General features: G+C 46.3%; 1 protein-coding gene across 5 annotated transcripts in view; it reads left to right on the plus strand.

Annotated features, from left to right (window-relative positions):
• Positions 1-19,651, plus strand: part of CD99L2 (CD99 molecule like 2) — a 105,672-nt gene extending 86,021 nt beyond the window's left edge. For 3 of the 5 annotated variants that reach the window (XM_059679015.1, XM_059679014.1, XM_059679011.1), the window contains 6 exons: positions 1,729-1,794; positions 9,158-9,196; positions 9,703-9,822; positions 13,646-13,663; positions 15,122-15,187; positions 16,618-19,651. In XM_059679015.1, the coding sequence (XP_059534998.1) occupies positions 1,729-1,794; positions 9,158-9,196; positions 9,703-9,822; positions 13,646-13,663; positions 15,122-15,187; positions 16,618-16,682 (374 nt within the window). In that variant the 3' untranslated portion in view covers positions 16,683-19,651. Of the gene's footprint in view, positions 1-1,728; positions 1,795-9,157; positions 9,197-9,702; positions 9,823-10,325; positions 12,353-13,645; positions 13,664-15,121; positions 15,188-16,617 lie in introns of those variants that run through there. The other 2 variants (XM_059679012.1, XM_059679013.1) reach the window with 2 other exon arrangements.
• Positions 19,652-20,228: the final 577 nt, after the last annotated feature.

Consider the following 20,228-nt stretch of genomic DNA (forward strand, 5'->3'; position numbering starts at 1 on the left):
CTTGCTATGATGTGTGCTGACCATCAGGGGGTGGCATGGAACGAAGGAAGGCCTGGGCCGGTAGCTGGAAGGAAGGGCCCAATCGGCCCTGATCATCAGCCAGGCCTAGGGACCCTACCCATGCACGAATTTCATGCACCGGGCATCTAGTGTGGAATATAAAATTGTATCAGTGAACTTCCCATAATTGAGTTAAACCCCGTTCTTGATTTATGTACATTGTGCTTTGGTCGTTTGGAAAATATTGTTGCCCCTAGGTCCTTTGATCTTTCAAATAATGCCGTTTCATTATGCAATTCCCTAAATTCACTTTTGTTGATATTACCACCCATCTCATCAGAAAAAATCTTTTATAAAAAAATACTTTTACTGATTTCAGAGATGAAGGGAGAGGGGAGAAAGAGATAGAAACATCAAAGATGAGAGAGAATAATTGATTGGCTGCCTCCTGCATGTCCCCTACTGGGGATGGAGCCCATAACCCAGGCATGTGCCCTTGATCAGAATCAAACCCAGGACCCTTCAGTCCACAGGCTGACGCTCTATCCACTGAGCCAAACCAGCTAGGGCGGAAAAAGTATTTAAGTAGAGGGAAGTTATTTTGTTCACAGTGGTAGATAAAGATTTTTGAAATTTTAATTCTTGTTTGAAATCTTATCATTGACAACAAATACCTCCAGGGATTTTAAGTGACAGCCTATTTCATTCATTTTTAAGAAATCATCAGCCCAATATTTAAGATACCACAATCATAGTTTGCCCATCACTCAGTCTTTCCTGTGAAAGTTGTCTTCCATGACACAAAGCATCTAATACAACTCAGAACTGAACCAATCACGCGGGTGCTTTTATGAATTAACTATAATGTTTTAGAGTGCAACAGAAATGCTTTAAGCATACTTTCATTTCATCACATAGAATATTAAACAATGTGTACTTAGTGGTTGAGCTATAATAAAATTAATTACTGTTTCCTAGTATTAGTTTTCTATTGCTGCATAACAAATGATCCAAACTTAGTGAGTTAAGACAACACCCATTTATTATCTCAATTTCCTTTGTTGGGGAGTTCAGGAACAGCTAAGCTGAGTTTTCTGTTTAGGGCTTCATACAGCTTCCGTCAAGATGTTGACCAAATCTGTGGTCTCATCTGTGCTTGGGTTCTCTTCCAAGGTCATGTAGTTGTTGACTGAGTACATTTCCTTGCAATTGTAGAACTAATGGATCTTTGCTTCTCCAGGACCAGCAGGAGCCAGACAGTACAAAGACAGAGAGGGGTAGAGTGGAAGAGGACGACTAACTCTGTTGTTTCTAGTATCTGAATTCAGAGAAGGTCTCAACACTATTTTAAAGGTCTCATCTGATTAAGTCAGGCCTTTCTAGGATAATCTCCCGTTTGATGAATACAAAGCCATACTCATTTGGTGCCTTAATTACATCTGCTAAATCCCTTCACTTTTGTAATGTAATATAACCTAATCACGGGGGCAATAGCCATCCTATTCATGGTCCTGCTGGCACTCAAAGTAATGGGATATTATACAGGATCGGTATACTAGTGGGAGGGAATCTTGTGGGCCATCTTAGAATTTTGTCTACCACATTGATCAAGAACATTCTTAAGTGGCAATTATTGTCTGGGGTTGTTGGGCAACATTAACCTATACAAGTTTCTTGTCACTGAAAAATGTATTTTTGCCATTGAAGTATATATTTTTTTCTCTCTAGGTTTTTCGGACAAGGATCTCGAAGACGTATTAGGGGGTGGTGACTACAAACCAGACAAGGGTAGAGGTAGGGGCATTTATCTGTCCAAACAGCTTATTCTCATTCACAATGTGATTACATGATTCGCCTCTGGGAAGTCAGAGGTAGTTCCCAGACATCTGCGCTTGCAACTTGGGGTTCACTTGGAATGATGCGAGCTCTGCAGCTCAAGGAGGAGAGTTTATAAGACAGTTTGGCAAGGTCACACATTTTCTCTGATGTTCCTAAAGCCAGGGTGCTGCATGGGTTAACGTCTCTACATTAGAAGAAGCCATTTGCCAAGGCAGCACCAATTACAGTAACTGAGGGTTACAGAACTCATTGGGAAGTCCCCCACCTGGGAAGCCTGTCACTCTTGGGATGGGAGAAGCAAAAATCATTGTGACAATCATTTTTTAAGGAGATCCATAGCAAGCCAATCATCTTTAAATGTTATATATATATATATATTTTAGAGAGAGAAGAAGAGGGATAGAGAGAGAGAACCATCGAGGAGAAACAATCAGTTGCCTTCTGCTTGCCCCTACTGGGGATTGAGCCTGCAACCTGGGCATGTGCCCTGACTGGGAATCAAACCAGTCACCTCTTGGTTTATGGGTCAATGCTCAACCACTGAGCCACATTGGCCAGGCAAGCCAAACAGTTTTTAAAATATCTTTTTATTTTGACATAGTCTAATGCCCACAAGAAGTAAAAGCTGTGTATCTATCACCAAGTTTCCCCTATCTTACGTAACCATAGTACATTGTCAAAACCAGGAAGCTGATATTGGTATAATACTGTTATTAAGTCAAGCATCAACCTTATTTAAATTTTATTAGATTTTATATGAACTCATGTGTGTATTTGTGTGTGTGTGCACATGTGTGCATCTGGGTCTATCACATTTTATCACAAGTGCAGATTTTAATAACCATGTGTACAATCTGAATTCAAAATGCAGAACTCTTCCATCACAAGCAAACTCCCTCATGCTAAACCTTCATAGTCACATCCTCCCCCAAAGCCAGTTATTTTTAATTGCCCAAAATACCAATAATGCAAAACTTTTATCATAATACTAGAGGCCTGGTGCATGGGATTTGTGCACTGGTGGGGAGCGTGGCCTGCAGGGATTGGCCCACTGTGGGAGCACCGCTCATCTGGGTCAGCTGAGCGGCTATGGATCTGCCTCTGAGCAGCTGCTCCCTGGTCTGGCATCTTCTGTGGAGCCAGAGCACTCACCTCTCCAGGGGACCCGGTCAAGGCCAGGCCCAGGGACAATAGCACTGAGAGGAGGTGGAGTAGGCCTCAGTTCTGCAGTGGCCATGAACCCGCCTCCCAGCCTCTGGGGTCAGCTCTTCAAGCCCAGTGGTGGCTCTGCGTGACCTGTGGGCATCCAGAGGAAGCAGCAGGGGGCGAGAAGGAGGAGCCTGGGGTGAGGAGGCAACAATTGCAGCCCTGGTTCCTGCTCATTGACCCAGGATTCTCAGCGGAAGCAGCTGCTCATCCTGGTCAGCCAAGTGGCAGCACAGTGACTACCGGGGGGCAGCTCCTGTGTTGAGCATCTGCCCCCTGGTGGTCAGTGTGCATCATAGTGACTGGTCCATTGGTTGTTCTGGTCATTCCGCCATTCGGTCACTGGGCTTTTATTATATAGAATATGTCAAGATTTTATCTTAATATGGAGAGAATATTAGCCAAACTTGATGTGAAAAAACAGGTTGTGGTTGTAATTTGTGATTGTTACTTATGGTTGTAACCTGTTCTGATGGTAAGCTATGGTTGTAGCAGTTTGTGGTTGTAACTTGCTGTGATGGTACGTTGTTACAGTTATGTGTGTGAGAAGTTATTGGTAGTAACCCTGTGATACTCCCCACAGTTCTGGCAGTGGTACTAGCATTTGCTCCTTTTTTGCAGGAACTGTGTACTTTTCATATGGGAAGAGTGTTTTCTTCTGATCAAAGGATACTGTAGTCAAATTTGTCCTTCAGAACACCTTTCCAGACAGTGTCATCTTGAGTAAAAAGCTCTAAAGGCCTCTAAATGAAACTTGCAGGTGTCAGGAGTACATGGAACATTTAAAGGGCAAACCCAGCAAATGAGCCAATTACTCCTGGGTGACAAATGGTATTTCCAGATGGGGAGATTAGGGCAGTAGTAGTGTATGTATGCATGCACATGAATAAAAGTCTGAATGATTTTATTCCTTATTAAAAGTACATGCTTTAGCAATGAGGAAGTGTTAGGAAATTCTTTAATTAGGCTCATATTTGAACTTGTCTTATAAAGAATCAGTTGTTAGCTCAAGTTTTACCCTCTGTCATTATGGATCTCAGTAAAAGAAGATAAAAGGGGTCCTAGCAAAAAATACAAGTGTGAAACTGAAACATTTTGATAAGCACATGATGCATTTCCCACTCTCCTCTGTGCCAACATGCTAATGCCATGTGTGAAGATAAAACATCACATTTAAATAAATGATGATCTTCACCCTAAAAACAATTATAATTCATGCAACCTTGATTCTTAGGCACATAGACTCAACTATAGTTTTGGAGTGTAATTCTGAAATGTTATTTGTTATATATTTTTTCTCCAGAAAACATTTCTGCTGGCCTTATAAGAGCCCCCTTGTCTGTAGGTGACAGTGACAGTCTTGTCAACAGGTTGCATCTGTTATCTCACCTCCTACCTTCCTATGAAATCCCTGTTGAGTTTACTGGTTGGTGGCTTGCTCAGGCTAAAGGAGCCGCTGGCTCTCCCTATTCACTTGCTACTGAGATTGCCACATTAACTGACAATACTGCAAGTCACGTGGGTCCCCTTTAGCAGCTGCAGTGCAGTTGCTGGTTTTTATGGCCTGTTTACTCCACCTCAGTTGAACTAGTCTGGGGGAGGGGGGAATGTGAGCAAGCCTGGGCAAAAAGGCCGCAGACTCCAGCTGTTCTCACTGTTCCCTAAAATGGCTGTCTTTGATTATCCACAGTTAGAGTTGCTTTTTGAGGAGATGATTTATTCATTCCCTCATGCCAGAAATCCTCCCCCTTAGTATCTTTTGAAACTGGAATATTACTTCTCTTTGCCTCCCCTCAAGCCCAGACCCATGTCATCTCTGCTTGGGTCATCACCTTAACCTCTTAACTGGTCTCCTGGATGTAGTTTTTCCTCCTTGCAGTGGCCAGAGAGAACCATCAGGAATATGAAAGTGATCTTGTCAGACCTCTGCTTAAAACTATTGTATATTAATGAAAAGATAGCCCAGCTAAAAATGAGCATAAGATTTGAGCAGAAACTTCACAAAGGAAGTTATATGAAGATGTTCAAAGTCATTAAGGAACTGCAAATTAAAACCACAAGAGATATCACAACACACCCACAACAATGGCTAAAATTAGACAGATAATACCAAATGTCGGTCTGGATGTGGAGCAACTGAAACTCATACATTGTTGGTAGGAATGTAAAGTTTCTTATAAAACTGAACATAGACTATGCATTCATTGACTCTGCAATTTCATGTATTTTCAAGAGAAATGAGAGCTTACGTCTAAAAAAAGACTTGTAAAAAATGTTCATGGCAGCTTTATTTATAATAGCCAAATAAAAGCAAAAAACTGGGAGCAACCCAAGTATCAATAGGAGAATCAGTGGATAGATAATTTATGATATACACTCATATGATGGAATAAATTACTGGTACACATAAAAACATGGATAAATGTCAAAACATTATGCTAAGTGAAAGAAGCCAAAGGGAAAAAAAGAGTACATACTAAATGAGCCCAAACATATTAAGTCATAATACTTGCAAACTAATGTGTTATGTTAGAGATGAGATTCATGGCTGTCAGGGCTGGGATACGGACAGGGAGTGATTGAACAGGGACATGAGAGAAATTTCTGAGGTGATGGTAACATTGTGTATTTTAGTGGGGATATGGATTTTGAAGTATATTCATCTACCAAGACTTATCAAATGGTACACTTAAGATTTGTCTATGTAAACTTTACCTTCAAAAGGAATCATAAGCAAATGTGGAACTCTAAATATGTTTAGAGGTTAGTATACTGATATCTGCAACTCTGAAATGCATCACAAATATAAGAAATATCATTGGATGGACAATGATAAAGCAAATAATGCAAAGTGTTCATTATAGGATCCAGATATTGGATATACTAGTATGAGTGTTCACTCTACAGTGCTTTCAGCTCTTTTGAATGTTAGAAAACTTTTTTAAAGAAGCAAACAAATTCTCTTTAATGGCTCTCCACTGCCTATAAAATACATTGAAGCCCCTTAGCCTGCTGCCCTATTTTTCAGGCCTGGACCACCAGGTTCCTTTTATTTCCAAACATATGAACTGGTAATGCTTATCTTTAGGCCTTCACATTCTGTTTCTCTGTCTAAAAAGCCTTTCTTTCACCAGATGAATTCCCACTCATTCCCCAGAGAGTGCTAAGCCACCCATCCTTCAAGAGAAACCTTAGATTGCTTCTTCTCTGTTTTCCATAGCAACTAGACAATTTTACATTCCCATCAATAATATCTGAGGGTTCCAATTTCTTCACATCCTAGCCAACACTTACTTATTTTTTTTATTATAGGCATCCTAATGTGTTTAAATCAGTATCTCATTGTAGGTTTAATTTGCATTTCCCTAATGACTAATGATGTTGAACATCTTTTCATGTGCTTATTGGCCATTTGTGTGTCTCTGGAGAAATGTCTATTTGCATCCTTTGTCCATTTTAAAATCTAGTTATTTAACTTTTTATTATCAAGTTGTAGAAGTTCTACATATATTGTCAGTACTAGTTCCTTACTAGATATACAATTTGCAAATGTTTTTTCCAATTTGTGGGTTTGTCTTTCCATTGTTTTGGTGAAGTCTTTTAAAGCACAGAAGGTTTTGATTTTGATGAAATCCAACTTATTCTTTTTGTTTTGTTGCTTGTGCTTTAGTACTAAAGTTTTTACTTTTGATATCTCTTCCTTTTTAAGTTTCTGGATTTTGGGTCATGTTTGGAAACTCATTCCTTGCCCCAAGACAATATAAATGTTGTCCTACATTTTCCTGTAGTGCTTTTATGGCTTCATCTGTTTTGTATTTATTGGGAATTTCCATGGAAGGTATTGGATTAGATAAATTTATTTTATGCCAGTGGTTCATCAGTTGTCCCAATACTATCTTTTATACAGCATGCATTTCATAAAGGAACTGGGTTCATTCTGTGCTCAGAGGAAGTAAATAGAGCTCTGTTGCCGAATGAGGATCAAAGCCATGACACTGGCTTGGCTAACTGCAATGGCAGGTCTGTGTGGCTGACTTTAGTTTAGGTTCATGCAACTAGAAGGGATGGAAGGATCTTAAATGCCTATTTTTTTCTAATTGTTTAACCTCACGGTGTTTCTAGCTCACATGTCCATCTGAGCAATGAGTCTCCCACAGGATGGGATCACTTTTTTTTGAAGGGGAGAGAAATAACATGGTTTTTTAAAAAATAATCTTAGGATAATGCTTCCGTACAGTCACAGGTTGTCAGTTAGTGAGGAATTTGTAGAGATGTGTTGAGATTTTGAGTCTTATTGACAGCCTGGGAGAGTACCAGGTCTCTGTTTGCATCTGGATGAACAATAGCCAGCGGCAGTCCTGTTTACATTTCATGTAACACCCTCTTAACTCAGCCATCATATAGACTGTGAGGTTCAAGTTGCTGTGAATCCTCATGACCATATCATTAACAAGGAAAGAGAGACTTGTGAACACTCAGCGTCATTTCCCCTCAAGGTGAAAGAAAGAATAGGTTGAATTGCTCAGATCTATCTGGAAATCTGGTGACATGTCAGTAGAAGACGCCTGTGAAGGGGCTTGCCTCTCTAGCACAGCAGAGGGGGGCCACTGATGAACCCCCATTGTGGTTTTTAAAATCCCAGTGTTCCTTTCTTTGTAAATAACCATTCATATCCAATCATGGGTCTTTATAAAATGCATTTAACCCAAGGGTTCTGCCCCAGGTGGGAACATAACAAACCTCATTTTCTCCCACAAGATTCTTTTTAAAAAATAAACTATTTTTTTAGAGCACTTGTAGGTTCACAGCAAAATTGAGCAGAATGTACAGAGGGTTCGAATATCAACCCTGCTCCCACACACCCACAGCCTCCCCCATTACCAACATCCCTTCCCAGAGGGTGGACATTTGTTACGATCCAGGAACCACATTGCCCCAGACTCTTTGATTGGTGAAGGAAATGTCAGAGTTCATTGCCTCCAACATCCCAGGGCGGTTCCCCCTGAGGACTCTGGGCTTTGTGAACAGTCTCCCTCCGTTAATGAGTGTTATGTCCTGAGAAGAAGAGGGCGACATGAAAGGAGTGCTCAAGGCTAATTAATGTCTTGAAATGGCACCACTTGCTTGGCAGGGAGCTGTTGGTCTGGGGAAGTGTGTGTGTGTTTGTGTTTTATGAAGTTTTATCTCATGTATAGATTCCTGTGACCACCACAGTCAAGATAAAGGACTGTTGTGCCATCGCAAGGATCCTGCCTGTTTTCCTTTTATAATCACAGACAGCCACCCCCCCCACTCCACCCTCCTTAACTCCTGTCAGCCACTCATCTCATCTCCATCTCTGTGATATTTCAGAACCTTTTGAATTTCAAAATCCTGGGTAAGGGATTGTCAACCTGCATTTGTGTATGTTCCAAGAACAACTCCAAATCTATGCCAAGCTGGAAGTGGAAGCCCTTAAAAACTCTTATGATTTAATCCTGTAGCATCTCATAAGGATGCTGTATTTTACCTAAGTTACATGAACAGAAACATCTGGATGTGAAGAAAAACAGATAAAGTACTAGGCACAGGAAGAAAGTAAATTGAAAATATTAACTGTAAATCTCACTGGCTGGTGGGATTATGAATATTTATGCTAGCCTTTCATCTTTTTTAAAACAAAGTTTTACATACACTTCAGATAAAGAATAAATACTTCTTACCATAGTAGATACATGGGACACACATACTGTTGTCATTCAGAGTCAGGCTCACCTGGCATGAGCCCAGCTCAGCCACCTGTTGGCAAGTCCTTTAGCTTCTGCTCTCTCTTCTGTAAGATGGGGATGATCTGCCCCATTTGATTGCAAGGAAATTCAGTGGAGTACTGTGCATTAGGATCTGGGATATAACAAATGCTCAATGCATAGTTGCTATCATTTTGAAAATAAAAATTCCTACCTGGAAGCCTGGGCTTTGCGAGTCCTGCTTCATTTGGGAGGTTTACTGGCTGGAGCCTGTGCAGGGGGTAATAAGATGGGTCAGGGAATTGGAAAGGGACTGTTTCTCCTAACCCCGAGCTGGATGGTCACCGACTCACAGCGGACACTATGTGCTTTTGTCCTTTCTCCAGGTGATGGCCGGTATGGCAACAATGATGACTCTGAAGCTGGTGAGTTTGAGTCCCAAGATTTCTGTTGGAAACCACAAGGAGACATAGTGCTTGCCCACTCTCATCGCAGAGTTGGCCTTCCAGACCTTCCCCTGAATGTTTCTGCTAAAGAACTGTGAGGCCAACAGCAGAGGGACAAAGTCATTTAAAGGAATGAATCATGAAAACATGGATCCCCAGGGAGGTCATCCCATGGGAACCTCGCTGGCATGAGACCCAGAGACCTAACTGGAACTGAGTTAAATAGGGAGGGACTGCGCCATTTCCATGTCCACCTTTTAAGTTTCTCAAAATGGAAATCCTTATGGAAAATGAGAAGCATTTGGCAAGTCCAAGGGGGCACTATGTCACTTGAACCCTTTTGATACAAATGGCTGGGCCTCTCAACACTGGCTCAGAGGTCCTGAGCATTAGAACAAACTTAGGTCAGTGTCTGAGCCAATCCTTGTGGTACAGTTAGCTTGACCTTGAGTCTTCTCCTTTCTCCCACCCTCACCTTTACCCAGGAATGTCACCAGAGACCGGCACCATTGCTGGTGTGGCCAGTGCCCTGGCCATGGCCCTGATTGGTGCCGTTACCAGCTACATCTCCTACCAGCAGAAGAAGTTCTGCTTCCGCATCCAGCGTAAGTGGATCTGCCTTGTAGCTGCTTGTGGCTGTGCCCGCAGCAATTGTATTCCCCCCAATCCTGGATGTGAATGAATGGTTAAGGCCTTTTGAGGGAAAGGGGAAGAAACATGAGCAAGTTGAGATTCTGGTCTATTCCACAGCCTGCCTGAGAGCAACTCCAGAGAAGACTTCCTGGGGGTGGGGCAGGGGAGTTGCAGTTTTGGAAATCCTGGAGGACAGGTCTAGGCCAAACTGAAGTGTAAACCAGCCTAGAAGAGAGGATGGGGCTGGACACATTGACCTTGGTCTTCCAGGGTTCCAGTTTCTAGAAGCCAGATTTCTGTGGGGGCAGAGCCCAGTGGCCATTGTGATGTTTCCTTGTCATAGAACAGGAGAGACCCTGGGAGCTTCAGAGGCTCTGGGGTCAACAGCTCCCTCTTCTGCTGTCATTTTTCTCCAGAGCAGAAGGCAGCAGTCTCTGGGGACCACTCATTCTGGCAACCTTTCCCTTCCTTTCAGATCCCAAGAAGTCACTGCCCTGGTGTCCCTGCTCCTCCCCGTGTGAGCCAGAACATCTTAAAATACGTGGAATTGTGAATTGTTTTAAAGGAGTAGGAATGCAAGAGAGAAACTAAATGTAGTTTTGCCCCTTCCTTTACATGCTAGATTTGTGAAAGCTAGGATGCATCTGTTTTATGCCATGGTTTTCTATAAGCTGTGGTACAAATGGAATTCTGTCTTGGAAGCTGTCAGGTACCCGTGGGAATGCTGTTGGGCGGGGGCAGAAAAACCACACTTGTTGGTTTTATAAGCACAGCTTTGATGTGTCACTGTTTGCTAAGAGTGTATCCCTAAGACTGGTGATTTTTAGTTCAAGGGACAGTATCTGACTCAGCAGTAGATTTCCTCTTTCCTAAATTTAGGATTATCCCCTATGAGGCTTCTCTTACCCTTGCTCTAGGACTCTGCCCTTAATTATAGCTGGGAGCTGAGCTCCCCAGAAAATTAACCCAAGTCCCAGAATGTTTTGAATGTGGATATTGCTGAAATCTCCAACTACTTTTTCATCTGGCCATCATATTTGCTTCTTTTACTCTTATACAACATTCTTGACCAGGGCCACCACATACAGCTACACAGACTGCGCATACTACTCTGGGGGCACCATTCACATCTCAGTACACAACCTGTGCAACTGTTCATGGTCTCCCTGCTGGAGATACTGTCACCTCACCAGGAATTGCGAAGCTTGGCTGTAGAGTGGTGTGAACAAGGAAGAGTCAGAAGGAGTGCAGACCTGGAGGCTGGATTGTCCTTAGAGCTTTCCTTTGTCCCAGCATAAAAGAAAAGAAACGGACTGGCTTAAAACAACAGAAATCTATTCTCTGCCAGTTCTGGAGGCTAGAAGTCCAAGATCAAGGTGTCAGCAGGGTTGGTTTCTTCTGGGAGCTCTAGGAAATGATCCTTTCTTGCCTCTTCCAGGTTCTGGTGGCCCTAGATGTCCCATGGTATATGGTTGCATCACTTCAGTCTCTGCCTCTGTCTTCACATGGCCTTTCCCTCTGTGTCTGATTCTCCTATTTTGTCTCTTATACAGACACTTGTCATTAAATGTACGGTCCACCTGGATAATCCAGCCTGATCTCATCTCAAGATCCTTAACTTGATCACTTCTGCAAAGACCCTTTTCCAAATAAGGTCACATTTACAGGTTCCAGGACATATCTTTTTGGGGGCCACCATACACTCCAGTACAGCATCATTACCCAAAGAGTAAGAACTCCCACAGCCCCACTGATTAGGGATGACGTACACCCTCATCTCATAGATGAACAGAGGCACAGACAGTCCTTGAAGGAACTTACTCCAGATGGGAAGCCATGAATCCAGAAGGGGTACCAGTAGGTAGAAACAGGGAGGAGAAAAAAGGTTCATTTCCAAACTAAAAAAGAGATGTCTGGGTTGTATCTGTTTGTCTCTGTGGGGGTACTAAGGTGAAATGAAAATACATTATTTTCACATAAAACAGACAGATATGAGCTTTTCAAATTGGATTATCAGGGAAGCCAAATAAAATGTGAACACATGAAGGACTTGGTGTGTAGAACTGAGCAATTTATATGATATTTGGGAAAGAATAAACCCAAAAGAGGGAGTGTTAATGACAGCTGAAAGTTATGTGGCAACAAAGCTGGAAGGCATGGATGTGACCTTTCTGGGGGGTAGCCTCGAGGTGAGGGTATTGCTGGGCCAGGCAGTGGGGGTGAGCCTGCTGGCAGGGTGGCATAGGCGAGGGAAGCAAGTGGGCTTGTAGGACTATGATGGCTCCAAAGAAGTTCATGGAACCCACTGGCCTCACAGATCCCTGAGTGGGAGCCAATGGGCCTCTCCCCAACCCCCCATTCAGTCTAAAGGAAGGCTTCCCTCCCTGCCACAGACTTCAGACTACACCCTCTGGCTCCTGTATGAGTGGACCCTCATCTTTGGCCCTGTTTTTTCCCCCCTTCAGTCTGTTAATGATGTCATTATCATTGCTTAACCTACATTGTCCTGAATCCCTTTACTGGACACTTGTGCAAGTGCTAACATCACCCCCAATTTACACAGAAGGGAACCAAGTGTGAAGTATCCCCCAGTTTTGAAAAGGACCTCTTTTGCTTCTGTATCCACTCCCTGTACTACCAAATTTCTCTTCAGAGTTTTTAAGTTGCGTCCACCCCATCCTTGTGGCCCCTCTCACAGATTCCACCAGTCCTCCTGGATCCTCCTGTCTCCTCATGCCACATCCGTGGTTTACCAATCCTGGAGCTTGTGCCCCCTGCTCTGGGGTCACACCACCACGGCCCATGCCTTTCCAGGGCCAGGTCTCCTAGTCCTCTATCTGGATGGTTCCATCAGCCTCCTGCCTGCCCTAGTGTTCCCCACACTTCCCCCTGCCCGGAGCAGCCAGAAGGACCTGCTTAAAAATGCACAGAACCAGCTCTGCCAGGACCTCCCATGTTCCCCACTCCTCCCAGGTCATGGCTGAGCCCCTGAGCTTGTCATTCTGTGGTTGGTTCCACTCAAACCACAACCCTGCCCTTTCGCTCCCCTCCCCACCCTTGCAGCCATGGCCCCATAAGATTTTCTCCATAGCCATACTCACTTCCTTGAGTGTGCCTTGGGGCCTCCAGCATCCTCTCTTGCTGTCCCCTCTTCACTTAGCCTTTCTCATTCTTTGGGCCTGGGTTACCTTCCCAGGAAGCCTTCCGACCCTCCCAGCCTGATGGCCCTGACTAGATGTCTCTCCTGGATGTGCCCACAGCGCCCCCTGCTGACTGGTATGAGATCATGAGGAAGGATTGGGCTTGATTGTTTGTTTCTGCATCTGTGACTGCTTCCCTGTTCACTCTCTGGACTGTCAGCCTGTGGGAAGACTGTGTGTGCTTCATGTGTTATGTTCCTGGTACCTACACTGGGTGGGAATCAGGAGGAATCCCATGGATGTGGGGTGGCTAAAACCACTGTGAAGCTGGGGGCTGGGACTTCCTGCCCAGGGTGGCCTCAACTATCAATGCGTGGAGGTCAGGAAAAGCAGAGCAGAAACCACTCTGCACGGGGTGCACCAGCAAGCCCCCCAAGGGATGGCGTGTGGCTACTAGGAGGGTCTCTCCCCAATGTGGCCCTCAGGGGCTTCCAGCCTTTTCTGCCATCAAAAGGGCTCAGGTTTTGGGTACCCTTTGCTTCCCGTCTCTGCCTTCAGTGCCAAGGGCCAGCGTGTTTCACCAAAAGCCCGTGTGCTTTGTTGCCGGGGGCTGAGTTCTTGCTCCAGGGTCCTAAGTTTTGTGTCTTGCCTTCAGATGCAGCAGAAGGTCAAGGTAACAATGTACTTTGACTTACTTGTTTTTCTCTTCTGCTTTGGCCTCAATGCCTCATTGTCTCACCCCCCTCCCCCCACCATCCTGCTGCTCTTGCTCCTTCTCACCGCTCTCCACCGCTCTTCCTTGGCACTTTCCAACTTGGCTGCAACCACATCATCTTTAGCTTTCCCTGATACACACGGGAGGGTGCCACCTGCCAGACTTTCTGTTCCTAGGCTGGGTTCAGGGATGTGTGGGAGGGGGTGAAGGTCCTGTATAGGATTCAGATGCCCCCTGGTGGTCATCCCTGAGGAGCAAACCAGATGGCTGCCCACAGGTAAAAGCCAGTCCACTGCATGCCAGGGTGGCAGCTGGACCGTGATCAGAGGTCAAGGAGTCTCCCATCCCCTGCCCATCAGCTGGGGATAGCTTTTCCCAGCTCCATCACCTACCCTGTCCCATATGGGGGCCAACCACACCTGCTGACAGATGCCCACAGTTTTACTGGACCCATCTGGTATCGCCTTGAGCCAGCAAGCATCAGGGCATACAGGCATACTTTTCTAGGCAAGGAGCCTGAATGCAGCCTAGGAGGATGGAGTGACTTACACTGGTGCCTACTCATTTGGTTGGTTGGTTGTAACCATGATCCAGTGTTCCTGCAGGCCCAGAGCTCTGATGAGATTTCCAGTCTCTTGCCCATCTAAGGATAAGACAGGGGCTCTTGACTCTCCCCAGGCAGCAGGGGTTGGGTCCACTCTGAGTCCTGAGTAATGGCCCTTGTGTCCAGCATGGTGCTGCTCAGTGGCCAGAGCGCTGGCATGCAGAGCATGCTTTGTAGAGTCCCCAAGTCCCTCTCGAAAGTAGGTGGGAGAAAGCCAAATAACTAGACTAGAGCAGCTGTTGCTGGGCCCTAGCACCTGTATGTGCTGGGGCAGGGCCAGTGCCATTCCCACTGCCTAGAGGATCTGGTTGGCCTCTCCATGCAGGTGTTGCCGGGAAGGCTGTACACTAGCAGGAGGCTTTGCAGGCATCTCCAAAGTGAGCGCCACTCAGCTATCTGCCCCTCTACTCAGCATCCATCAGTTACTCATGCAGTGCTTGGCTCCCTCTCTGCCTCCCTGGCCCCTGGCCCAGCATATGGGCCCATGGGTGACACTGAGCCCTGCTATTGGGTGCCCCCTCTGCTGAGCGGAGCTGCTGTCTGGCCCACAATGTACATGCGGTGCCACCTGCCCTATGCGGACGGGGTTTGTCAGGGGCCTTTGCCATGTGATATCATTTGTGAGGAGGATGATGAGAATTGGGCAGGCAGCACACTCCCAGGCAGCCACTCTGCCTAGATGAAGACATTTACGTGGCTCAGGGTGCAGGGTCCGAGTCTGTGAAGGGAGTTGGAGGACTTAGTCGGGAGTGCTTGATCATGGTGGGAGACCCTTTGGTTCAGTTGCTAACTCTGCCCTTTGCCCTTTGCAGAGGGTCTCAATGCAGACTACGTGAAGGGAGAGAACCTAGAAGCTGTTGTGTGTGAAGAACCTCAAGGTAAAGACTCTTTGGTCAGTGTCCCTTGCCAAAGGTCCCCTAGTTGGTGAGCCCAGCACTGTGCTAGGGAAGCAGGAAGTGCAGAGGTGTCTGTTTCTAGAATATCCAGGCAGAACAACGGCTGCAGTGGCCTAGAGGTCCCTGCACTCAGCCCCTGATCAGATGGCCATCAGGGAGAGTGGGACCACAGCCAGGGCCAGCTGATGCTGTGTTGAGGACTTCGGTGCACTATTGGGGCTCGGGCTGTGCTCCTGAGTTATCTGAGCATGAGCCCCAGGCCCCTGTACTCCCTATAATGAAAATAGATGACTCCAGACAAATTCTCATAGAGCCCTGGGGAATATTTTACCCTAGACACATAAACTTTCCATTTGAAAATTGCCAAAGGCAAGAGGGAACTTGGTTAAAACATAGACCCTATTATTGGAACCCATCTCCCTCCCTTCCTTCCTTCCTTCCTCCCTCCCTCCCTTTTCCCTCCCCCTCCCTCATTTCCTCCCTTTCTCCCTCTACCCTCCTTTCCCCCCTCTCCCTCCTTCCTTCCCTCCTTCCCTGTCACCTTCATGGTCATGAAGCCCTTTCTGGGTGCAGGAGCCATCAGCAATGGAGGCTGCATAAGGTCAAGCTGCTGGCCTGGAGGGCCAATTACTCAGGGTAGATACCACCTGTGGCTCTAGAATTTGAGTGGGGTGGTCAGGAAAGGCTGTTTTCCTCAGTAGAGGCTGGGTAGGCATCTTGTGGCTATATTAGAGGGCAGCAGCAGTGGGGGTGCACAGCGTGCCCCATGCCCTTGCTTAGGATGGGTACTTGACAGTACTGCACTGAATGGATTAAAAAGCCCTGAATTAAAACATGGGAAAGCTGGCTCGACAGCAGCATTCACTATAAGCATTTTTTAAAAATATATTTTATTGATTTTTTTTACAGAGAGGAAGGGAGAGAGATAGAGAGTTAGAAACATCGATGAGAGAGAAACATCGATCAGCTGCCTCCTGCACATCTCCCACTGGGGATATGCCCGCAACCCAGGTACATGCCCTTGACCGGAATCGAACCTGGGACCTTTCAGTCCGCAGGCCGACGCTCTATCCACTGAGCCAAACCGGTTTCGGCAGCATTTTTAAAACTCTTAGCCAACATTGTGTGAGCACGTTCTGTAGACCAGGTACTGTGTCGAGTGCTTTATTTAAAATCCGCCCAGCAACCCCATCAGAAGCATTCCCGTTACAGATGAGGAAATGGGTTGCCCTGACTGGGGACAGAGTGGGCACTAGAGGGGAGTTTGGCCAGGAGGAGCTGTGCTGCCCCAGCCCCTGAACAGGACAGACAGGGAACCAGCTCGCTGTCCCCAGCAGGGGCTGACTTGTGTATTTGCGCCTTCTGTGCAGCGTGGAAATGAATCCCTTCTAACGGGTGTTTTCTCTTCCCAGTGAAATGCTTAGAACTGCCACCACAGTCCGCGGAGCCACTGCAGCCCCAGCCGCCTCGGATCTGAGGGTCCCTTGCAGCAGCCACTCACAGTGGTCCTGCCACTGAGGACCAAGATCCTTATTTCATTTGGACCCGCAGCTGCTGTACTGTTCCTTTGATATCATTGGCTTCTCGTTGTTCTTAAGTTTTCTGGATGAGCTCTTGGTGTTTGTGAGTTTGGTTTCTGTGCCCTGCAGACAGGATGGTGGTGCCCTCCCTGCCACAGATACCCTGAAATCCAGCCGTGGGAGCTGCTGGGTCACCCACTCCCCAAAACTAGACAATCCCAGGCCTTAGTGAGCTGGGGAGGGGGACCAAGCTGAGAGAGGCCAAGAGGACACTTGTGCTTAGGGGACAAGATACTGACCACAGGGTAGTGTGGTTCCTGACTCACTGGCGGATTTCTGCCAAAAGGCAGCCCTAGTGTGACCCAGAGAACAATCAGGGGGCCCAGCTAACATACGGTGCTTAGAGCCCCTGCAAGGAACGAATTAGTGAACACCAGGTAACACGGCACACACGACACCCAGGGTGGAGGTGGGGGGTCATTTCTGTCCTTTCCAGTTCCAGCTTTGACACTCACTGCTGGGCTTCCAGAGAGCTGGTCCATGTGGAGACTTTACATTTTACATTTATTTAATTGCAAAAATGCATGCCATGCTAGTCCTGCCCTCAGAGTTTAGGAATTTTCTAGACAAGTACAAGCTGTGACTCTCAAGTCTAATTCCCATCTGATTCCATAGGGGACTGGATGTGGTCTCCAGGCTGACATGATTAGTTTTTAGGAATCATTTATGTACTAGAAATGAATTTATCCCCCTTCTTGTGTTCTTATTTGGTAGCAAAAGATACAGACATCAAGAATGAGCATCAAAGCCAGAAGCATGCTTGTTGTTTGCTTAGAAATATATTTGAGGGGAAGGGGAGGGGAGAAGAGGGAAGGGATGTTTGCTTGGTTTAGTGACATATGCCTGCCTTGGCAAGTTTATAGATATACTGTCTGGCCTGTTGATGATGAGCACTGGGGGCCTGCTCACTGTGGGAAACACCAGAACCCAGGGACTGGCTCCTCACTTGACCTGGCACTATCTTATTGGGGCTGGAGCAGAGCTGACTTCCTGGAATGTTCTCTTTGGCCCACATGTGGTCCTGTTTCTGGGAGCTCTGCTGTCAGAGGCTGAGCTAGAGTATAGAGTCACTGTCTACTGATAATAAGTTTGGAGTGTCAAAAGTTACTCCCTGAGAACATAACGAAGGTCAGCAGGAAGATAGGCTCCTATTTACACAAGTTCATGTGCCTCTGCCCTGCACAGGAGGCCCCACCAGTCTCCCAGGCTCTGTGTTAGCTCCTTGTCTGCTGAGCTGGGAGAGCCAACTCCAACTTAAGGAAACAGTTGAAATCTGAACAGATCCCATAGGTTATCTAATGCATGCCTCCTGTGTTCATTTATGCACTTGTTTTAAAAACATACTCCATTGTGTGATGGTAATCAGTCCAGTTGGATTGTGTGGCTCAGTGCTGCCCTTCAGATCCATTCCCAATGCAGGCCTGCAGGTCCTAAAATGCCTTCTGTGTGGAGGTACCTCCCAGTCAGGCCAGGGGTATGTGTCTTTGAAGGGGCGTGGAGCACTGAGGACACTGGAGGAAGGAAAATGTGGCCTCCCCATGTTCCAAGAGATCGAGCAGGGGAGTCATTGCTTGCAAGGTATGCCTGTTTCTAACACCTCCCAGCCCTTCACTAGCCAGATTGTTGTCAACTTTGCCCGGCTTCCCCATCCCAACAATGACAAGAACTGATGGCCTGAATCCCTGGCCAGTGCTGGGCTGGAGGCAGCTATGAAGGATTTTTGCATCTATGGCTTGTTGCTACGTAGATAGGTTGACCTCAGGACCCAGGGACAGCCAGTGTCCTAAGGACATGAGTCAGAGAGGGATTGTGTTAGGATGTCTGAGCACCAAGGCCCTCCTGAGGCCTTTAACGGGGAAAAAAAGGGCCAGTGTTTGCATGTGATTAAATACTCTCTCCCTGCCACTGGGAACTGTGGCCATTTTATAGAGAAGTCAGTCACAGCAGTGAGTAGGATGAGGAGTGATGTGGCCTCATCATTGATGTTTCTTTTTTTAAAAAATATATTTTATTGATTTTTTTACAGAGAGGAAGGGAGAGGGATAGAGAGTCAGAAACATCGATGAGAGAGATACATCGATCAGCTGCCTCCTGCACATCCCCCAGTGGGGATGTGCCCACAACCCAGGTACATGCCCTTGACCTGAATCGAAACTGGGACCCTTCAGTCCGCAGGCCGACGCTCTATCCACTGAGCCAAACTGAGGCTTGTGATGGCAAAGAACCTGCACCCCTCCATCTGGGATGAGAAGTCAACACGCTCTGTAAAGCCACATTCTGAGCAGCACTGACTTCAGTTGCCAAACCCATTCTGTTCCTCCCTAGCTCTCGGGGTGCCTTCTGCAGAATGAGTGCTCAAACCTGCTGCTAGTGGCTGGCCAAGCCTGGAAAGTCACTCAGAGCTGTCAACCCAGGTGGAGTACTGATACTTGCAGAAGCCTATGGGGCTTTTGTAACTATGTGATTATCTGAAAGTTGCATTGGCTGGTGTGGGCCTCTCTCAGATGATAAGGGAGATAAAGTGAGTGAATTAGAAGGGCCAGTTGAAAAGAGCCAATCTGTATCAGCTTAACGTGGTGGGCAGGTTGGGTGGGAGCTGGGGTGGGGTGGGCAGAGCTGGCTCAGTGTTATTAACAGCACGTGGAGGAAGGAGACATGGCAGTTTTGTGGGGTGGAATACCCTCTCAGGTCAGACCCATAGAACAGTGCCAGTCCACTGCCTTGGCTACTTGATTTGGGAGTTAGTATCAGTTCTCTGAGGAAGAAGAAATAGAGACTGATCAAGACCCCAGTACTTTTCATGTGCTTGTATTTAAGAGTGAATTGTAAACTGTCTCGTCTTTGCATTAAACAAAATGGAACCTAAGAGATTATTGCATTGTGGTGGCGTTCAAGGCATTTCCTTTGTCAGGTGATGCTGTTTTTTTTTCCCTAATGATATGGAGCTGACCTCCACACCCTCCCCAGCCAAAGGTATTTCTTTGGAAGGAGAGAGGTAGGTTAGGGCTTCCAGCGGGTGGCCCCACTCAGTGTATAAGAAGCTAAGGCCTAGAGCTGTACAGTGACGTGCCTGATGTTCCAGGGTGTGTGAGGGGCAAGGGGTGGCGGGAGGGCAAAAGCTCCAGACTCCTGACTCCCAAGCCCACTGCTTTGCCTTCTTCAATGAAAGGCAATATCGAGGGTGGCTGTGAGGTCTGTGCAGTGGTTTCAGCCAGAGAAACTGAGCAAGGAGGAGGGCCCTGCACCCCATCACTCATTGCTGCTCTGTGTGGAATGGCCTATTTGGGATAAAGTGTGCTCTTGTCATGACCCCACAGCTTGGCTTACAGAGTGAAAAGACAGCCTGACATTTCAGCATGAGCAAGATGCGGTGGACAGTAGGAGGGCTTCCACATTGAGGTGGGTGACATTTTTGTTCTACTAGTAAAACAGCACTAAGTCTT

This window comes from Myotis daubentonii, chromosome X, assembly GCF_963259705.1.
Source record: "Myotis daubentonii chromosome X, mMyoDau2.1, whole genome shotgun sequence".
Lineage (NCBI taxonomy): Eukaryota > Metazoa > Chordata > Mammalia > Chiroptera > Vespertilionidae > Myotis > Myotis daubentonii.